This window comes from Lolium rigidum, chromosome 1 (assembly GCF_022539505.1).
Source record: "Lolium rigidum isolate FL_2022 chromosome 1, APGP_CSIRO_Lrig_0.1, whole genome shotgun sequence".
NCBI classification, from domain to species: domain Eukaryota; kingdom Viridiplantae; phylum Streptophyta; class Magnoliopsida; order Poales; family Poaceae; genus Lolium; species Lolium rigidum.
In genome coordinates, this window is record NC_061508.1 from 72,211,688 (window position 1) to 72,218,677 (window position 6,990).

At 48.3% G+C, this 6,990-nt stretch overlaps 1 protein-coding gene across 1 annotated transcript; it reads right to left on the reverse strand.

Annotated features, from left to right (window-relative positions):
• Window positions 1-634: 634 nt before the first annotated feature.
• On the reverse strand, window positions 635-4,436 carry LOC124647139 (potassium transporter 24-like). The gene is made up of 9 exons (XM_047187123.1): window positions 4,386-4,436; window positions 3,788-4,259; window positions 3,642-3,695; window positions 3,189-3,449; window positions 3,034-3,086; window positions 2,471-2,594; window positions 2,107-2,361; window positions 1,532-1,938; window positions 635-1,378 (listed from the first exon to the last, which is right to left on the reverse strand). Exons 1-9 carry the CDS (start codon window positions 4,434-4,436, stop codon window positions 731-733), a joined length of 2,325 nt encoding a protein of 774 aa, XP_047043079.1. The 3' UTR covers window positions 635-730.
• Window positions 4,437-6,990: the final 2,554 nt, after the last annotated feature.

A 6,990-nucleotide genomic window follows, 5' to 3' on the forward strand; every position in this document is an offset into this window, starting at 1 on the left:
CCATTAGGTGCACCTGTCTACCATTAGGGTATAATTTGTATCTATCGATATTAATATATTCCCCTTATTAAAAAAATAATAATGGAGAAGCATGAGGATTTGGCTAGAGACGGTTGCTCAGATTTCCATCGACTAATTTGAGTTTGTGACATTGTATACAACTATTTTCAAACCAAAAAACTTTAAACCCCAAAAGTTGCTCAACAATACGTTTTGATTGTGACTAATGGGAAAATCTTTCTCTACTAGCAAAAAACAAAGTGTAGCATTGTTCAATCGATATGCTTTTCCCACACGTATCCCTGGGGGCCGGACTCCATTGTCGAAGGATAACATAACGAATTATCAAACTTTACAAAACCTTACTCCAACTTCTGCCAAATCCTTGTCGCATGACAGCTATTACTTTTCATCTTCCTCTCAGTATTTAAGAGTGTAACTTATTCAGGTTCCAAAACAGCCCAGGCAGCAAACCCATGCACAAAAATGATATCTTCCTTATTCATCATTTAGCTTTGCGACCCATATATGATGAAAACGACAGTAAGTTATCAAAGAGCCAAAACAAAGATCAGCTCAACATAAGACATCTAAGAGAAAACTATGCATACTTCTGCTCTACAATTTTGGCGAACGGTGCCCTGCTTCATGAATCCTCTATACCTCTTCTTGTTAGGATATACATATTTACACGGATATATGAACAACTAACCGTGGTGGTGACATCATATCAGACCTGGCACACCATCCCTACTTCTAAACTCGAAGCATGAGGTATGTTAGCTGCAGTTACAGAACCTCGGCTGTTCCTTCTCAGGAATTCATAGATGAAGTTTATCGTGATCCGCTTTACCAGACCAGACCCACTTTTTGCCTTCATGTGCGCTCGTCCCATGATGAAAGACATGCCTGCCTCTCTAGCATCTGACAGTTCCTGCAGCTCACTGCGCACCTCGGTGTCAATCTGGGCACCCTTTGGAAGCACAAACCTTACCCTCTTGGCCTTTGGCGCTATCGCGTTCTGGTATATCTCGTTATCTGGGGATAGTATCGACGAATCTGATCCATTAATCTCACTGCCCTCCTCCTGAAATGTTAGACCTTTGCTGATGGAAGACAGTCTCTCCAAGGAGTAGTCTGCGGCACCGTCTAGAGAGCCATTTTGATCGTCAGAGTCTCCACAACGGATGAATTCTGCAATGCTGCCGACTAGGTCCTTCTCAAACTCTATATCATCCTTAGGGACATCACGGTATCCATATCGGACAACCACTCTGTAAATACGATATTGTTTGGGGCCAATGCGACCAACCCAAAATCGCTCTTCAGGTCGGATATGTGGTACATGTACTGATTTAATGCATAGAAAGACCAGAACCTGGTGAAAAATATGTACGAACATTGTAAAAGTTAGCTAGATGAACACACTTGTGATCTAAGCCAAATTATTTAGTATATATTGAATATTAGAAATGTGTTCTTTTGTATTTTAAAAGCAAAAATGTTAAAGAAAAGTTCGATGATAAGATACCTGATGAAATGCAGGCAGATTGGTGACAAAGTGAGAGAAAATGGCTGGAATACCAGACATGATGTCTGTATGTATGAGCCCAATGCCTCGGACCCGAACAATCCCCAAGGAAGGGCCAAGATTCAAGAACCAACTTATAGAGACCTTGTTTTGGACATCAAAATCATACTTCTTTATGGTACCATAGTGCCACACGCACATCACCATCATGAAAATGAAGGACAGGGTGATGGGTACCCAAGCCCCTTCGCGAAATTTGACAAGGGATGCTGAGAAGTAAAGAACTTCAATTGCACCAAAGAAAAAAAGGAACCCAAGGGAATACACTATGTTCTTGTTCCAGCAAAGGACTATAACCAGTGACATCAAGCAAGTCGTGACAAGCATAACAGTTATGATCGCCAAACCTGAACAATGAAAAAACCACGTTAGCTTGGCATCTAAAGTTGACCATAAAATTTATATACAAAATTACAAGATTAACAGAAAGTGTTTGCATCTTTTGGTGGTTCATGGTAAGAGGAAAATATGCATGCCTTATTATAATGATAAGCTTATGTAAATGTGCTTGTTACCTTGTGCATTTGTCAAGTGCTTCGTATCTCTGAAGCCTATAGTAACAGCAAGGCATAGTATCATCAAGATCCAGTTGATCTCTGGTATGTATATCTGGCCATGTACTGTAGAGGATGTATGCACAATCTTCACCCTAGGGAAGCAATTTAAGGAACAGCACTGTTTGATAATTGAGAATGTGCCAGTAATAACTGCTTGGCTCCCGACAACGGCTGCGAGAATTGCAATCACCAGAACAGGCCATCTGATTTTTTCTAGAAAGAGATTATCGTGTAAGTAAATAATAAAAGGAAGAACCTGTTATACAGTTATACTCACAAAAGTGGTTACCCGTGAGGGTGAAAATGAAAATATAAAGAGTACCTGGGACGGATACGTAGAATCCAATATGATTAATATTCTCGAAATTGTGATGTCTTGAAATGTAAGCAGCTTGTCCCATATATGCCAGTATTAGAGCTGGGTAAACTAAAGATGTGAAAGCTATCTGTTCGAAGTAAAGCATAGCGGCAAGGGAGTTTAGACATAAATAAGAACTTAAGGTGAAGTAAAGCATAACAGTAAGGGAGCTAAAACCTGATATTGTTTTGGCAAAAAAGAAAAGGAACATACAAATTTGCATGAGATACCAATAGTCCAGTGCACACCGTAAAAAAAAAAATTGCCCTTCAAATAATTCATTCTTACTGCTTTAAAGTCCAAGTCCTAACACAAGTATTGGTTTTTCATATATTACAGAAATTGTTTTATGTGCGAACTTCGATTACTTAAATAATGCGTGCAATGGTACTCCTATTAAACATTGCAGAATTTAATGCATATGCACCCTGTTACTAGTAGGGAAACTAAAAGTGGCTAATTCAAAGGCAAAGGGACCGGCAAAGGACTATGAAATGAAACTTCAAGCTAAGACACTGATCTCTTACCTTAATCGAAGACTGCGAAAAATGTCCAAGGTCCGCATACATAGCTTCAGAGCCTGCGAATTTGAATAGTTTTAAATGGGGTCGACTTATCATCATCATCATACATCAAAGTGGTGGAGTCAAATGCAGCACAATAGCCTGTATTCTTGCCATACCGGTTACGCATAGAAGGATCCCACCCAGTGACATCCAGCCACCTGTTTGAGTCTTCTGAAGAAATTTGTACATGTAGTACGGCGAAAGAGCTCGGTACACATGCGGATTCCAGTGGATGATGTTGTAGACCCCTATGGCGCTGATGCAGAGAAGCCACAAGCAGACGATGGGCGCGAAAATGAAGCCGACCCTGTGTGTGCCGTAGTGCTGCAGGGCGAACAAGCCCACCAGTATAGCGCATGTTACCGGTAGCAGTATATCTGAAAACCAACATGTCACAACACATTCAGACACACTACTCAACAAGTGTAGTATTCAGGTTTCAGAATTTTTTTCTAAAAGCAACAAGTAACTTGATTGCTAGAATATGTTCAATCGGAATCTGCTAGTATTGGAACCACACATGCGTATCGAGGAATCGTAAACGCGAGCAGGGCAAGCAATTGACCTACATTCGTGCTGCTTATTGTCCAGCGAGAGCTCGAGCCCGGACACCGCCGAGATCACTGAAAACAGAGCAAGAAGAGGACATCAGGCAGGCTGTACCAATGCAATAACAGGAAGGCAACTAAATCTGTGGGGGGAGGAGGGCGCCGACCGGAGACGGCAGGGGTGAGGACGCCGTCGCCGATGACCATGCAGGTCCCGAGGAGGGCGAGCAGGAGCAGCAGTCTCTGCAGGACCCTGTGCCGCTCCAGGGCGGCGCGCACGCTCGAGAGGCGGGGCGCCGCGCCCTCGCGCGGTTGCACCGCAAGGTCGCCGCCGCCGCAGCCGCCTGGGAGGAGGCCGGCGCGGACGCGGCGGCAGATGAGGGAGTAGAGCGCGAAGGTGCCGCCCTCGCCGTGGTCGTCGGCGCGGAGCACGAGGAAGACGTACTTGAGGAGCGGGATGAGGGTCAACGTCCAGAAGACGAGGGAGAGCACGCCGTAGATCTCCTCGTTCCCCGCGGAATGCTCGATGTCCCCGCCGGCGAAGGCGCTCTTGAAGACGTAGAGCGGCGCCGTGGCCACGTCGCCGTACACCACCCCGAGGCTCTGGTACGCCAGCAGAAGCTCCGCGCTCCACGGCCGCTGCGAGCGAGCAACCGCCGCCAAGAAACCAAGAAACCGCCGTCAGTCGCCGTGGAACCGAGAACCGCACCAGAGATCGAAATCTTGCACACGGCGGAATCCAATAAAGCAGCGGCCCAGACTCACCTTCCTCCGCGCCGGCGTCCTCGCCTCGCCGCCGCCGCTCTCCGCGTCCATTTTCCTGTCCGTTGGTGGGTCACGCGCGCGTCACGTTGCAGAACTGCCGCCAACCGCCCGGCGTGCAACTGGCCACCTCCGTCGTTGCGCCCGCCCACGCGCAGTGTGCTGCACCTGCACCGTTGCGCGAACCCGGGAGCGCGAGCGGGGAAGAGAAGATTTTTTTCTGGGCAAGAAGATTTCTCGGTTTGGGCTTCGGTTGAGAGGGCGAGCAGCGGAAGCAAGCCACGCACACACCCTTCTTGTAGCTTCCTTCTCGCAAGAACTACGAGCTTAGCTAGTACCAACTATCGTCCTTGCTCGTTCTTATCACACGCGCGCTAGGACAAGAAATCCAAATGCGAATCAACAGACACGTTTTCAAGAAAACATGTCACCATTAAAAAAATGGACATGCGTGATGCGCACTAGGCCAAGAAAATGACACGATTTGGAAGAAGCAAGAATCCCCGAACTGGCCAATATCAGCGGAACCGATCTCTCCGACAACTATTTTAATCCTTCCGACTATTCTGTTGCAAATATTCCTGCAGTTGTCTATTGTTCCTCCTCAGTTTCATTTGCTGCAAACATTCTCGCTGGGAATTAGTAGAGTGAGACTTGCATCGATCTACTTGAACGGGGACTTGTATCTACTCTCTACTTGTGTGTGCGGAGGTCAGGGGACAAGCCCAGATTGCGAGTGAGTGGGTATCGGTTAGGTCAGGTGCTGGTATAGCTAGCCGTGTCGGAGGCAAGTTGATCTGTGGTTGCTCGTTTTAGGTCTTTGCCGCCATGGGTGGGAAGTGGGAACTGGACGAGAGATCGCTGGCTGTGGCTATCACTACCCATAGTAATATGCTTGCTTTTCGACATCACATTTCTCCTGCCATTTCGCCGTCGGCTTCTTCTTTTCTGACCTACTACCTTCAAAAAAGTAAAATGTCACTTCTCTTTGTCCAGCTCGATCGTCCAGGCCGAGTCTTTCGTACGTAGTCGTGGAAAATATGGTACTAGCTCAAGTCTGGGCGATCTGATTGGTACATGTGAATAAATATGGCACCCATGGAAAATGGCGTCCCGATTTGAAGATCAGAACTCGTGCCAAATTTCTACTCTCTACAGCTAGTTTGTCCTTTTCATCCAAGTCAAACACAGAACATCTGATCTGTGTCATGACAACGCGACAGCTCTATATAGAAATGTTAAGGGTCTCTTTCTGGGTTTGATTCGCGGCAGCCGGCCTGTGTGAGACGTGCTATGTTGATCGATCCAGGTAGCAACTCTTCAGCCGTACGGCTCGTTGAGGCAGAGGGCGGTAAGGTTAGCAAGGAGCCACGGACACATGCGTCGGTACTTGGGAAACGAGACAATGGACGATGGAACCTACCCACCAAGCTGAAAATATAGCTATCTACAACTAAAGTGACTCGCCTAAGATGCATAGGTGACTTGTGCTTTTCCATAGAGTTTTTTACGGACATCTCCAGCGGGCGACGTGTGCCACCGTTTGCGTCCGCGCGGAGTCGCGGACCGGCGTCTGCATCCTGCTCCAGCGGGGCGACGCATCGTGTCCGGGCCGTAGCTACACAAACGCGGCGCAAATATGCGGCAGGTTTGCGTCTCCGCGGACGCGCCTAGCGTCCGCTCGTTTCTCCTACGGGCCCGCCTGGCAGCAACCCTCGCTCGATCAGCCTCGAATTAAAGCACAGCAAGTGCGCCGATGTCAACCGCCGGAGTGACAACCGCGTCGATCAACCCGCCAACCGCCGGAATGGAGCGCCGAACCACTGAGGAAGAGCAACCACATGCCTCTTCGTTATACGTGCTGCCATTAATCCCCACGGATTATAACCCCTACGCCTGCTGTAATTCACGTCGAACCTTGCCGTCGGACTCACAGAGCGAGGGCAAGCCGCCAGGATGGCGACATTGGTGGGAAACCCCTGCGACGCCAAGCGACCCTAGCTCCGCCCAGCGACCCTGCCTCCACGCCGAGTGAGGAGGAGGAGGACGGAGGCGACGTTGCCAGCGACGGTGTCGTTGCCTATTCGACGGTTCCTTTGAAGGATGGATCCTCACAAGGGGGAGAAGAAGTAGGGGCCATCGGACGGAGAGTCCTCGGGACGGTGGTACGCGATTTACCCAGCTTCGATCACCTGCACAATGACAGGGCCTACTGCTGTTTGTCTGAAATTATCTGGGCGCTTTCGCGTTGTTACAGTGAGTTGTGGTCGTGCCTCTAGGGCTCCCGGGATCCGGCTTATAAAGGCGCCAGGATGTAGGGTTTACATGGAGAGTTCTAGCCGGAATACAAGATGCCTAACTACGGAATATTACATCGCCATGCACGTCAAGGTTCCACCTTGCCTTATACGCCGTATTGGATCCGGATACTTCATGGGCCTTCACGGATCCGACTATCTGCATAGGTCGGTTAAGATCCGGCTCCTGTTCCTGGGCTAGACTTCATCCATCTTCTATCAATAGCAACTGGGCCGTCCGATGGGCCATATGCCACCATCACCATCTGTGGGCCACCCGGGCTTGCCGGATCTAGACCACGTCGTTGATA

Coding starts and splice junctions, on each gene's coding strand:
- LOC124647139 (XM_047187123.1), bottom strand. CDS start 4,436: ATGGACGCGGAGAGCGGCGGCGGCGAGGCGAGGACGCCGGCGCGGAGG. Junction 3,087..3,188: donor GATCCTTCTATGCGTAACCG/GTATGGCAAGAA, acceptor TCAAATTCGCAG/GCTCTGAAGCTATGTATGCG. Junction 2,362..2,470: donor ATTCTACGTATCCGTCCCAG/GTACTCTTTATA, acceptor ATCTCTTTCTAG/AAAAAATCAGATGGCCTGTT.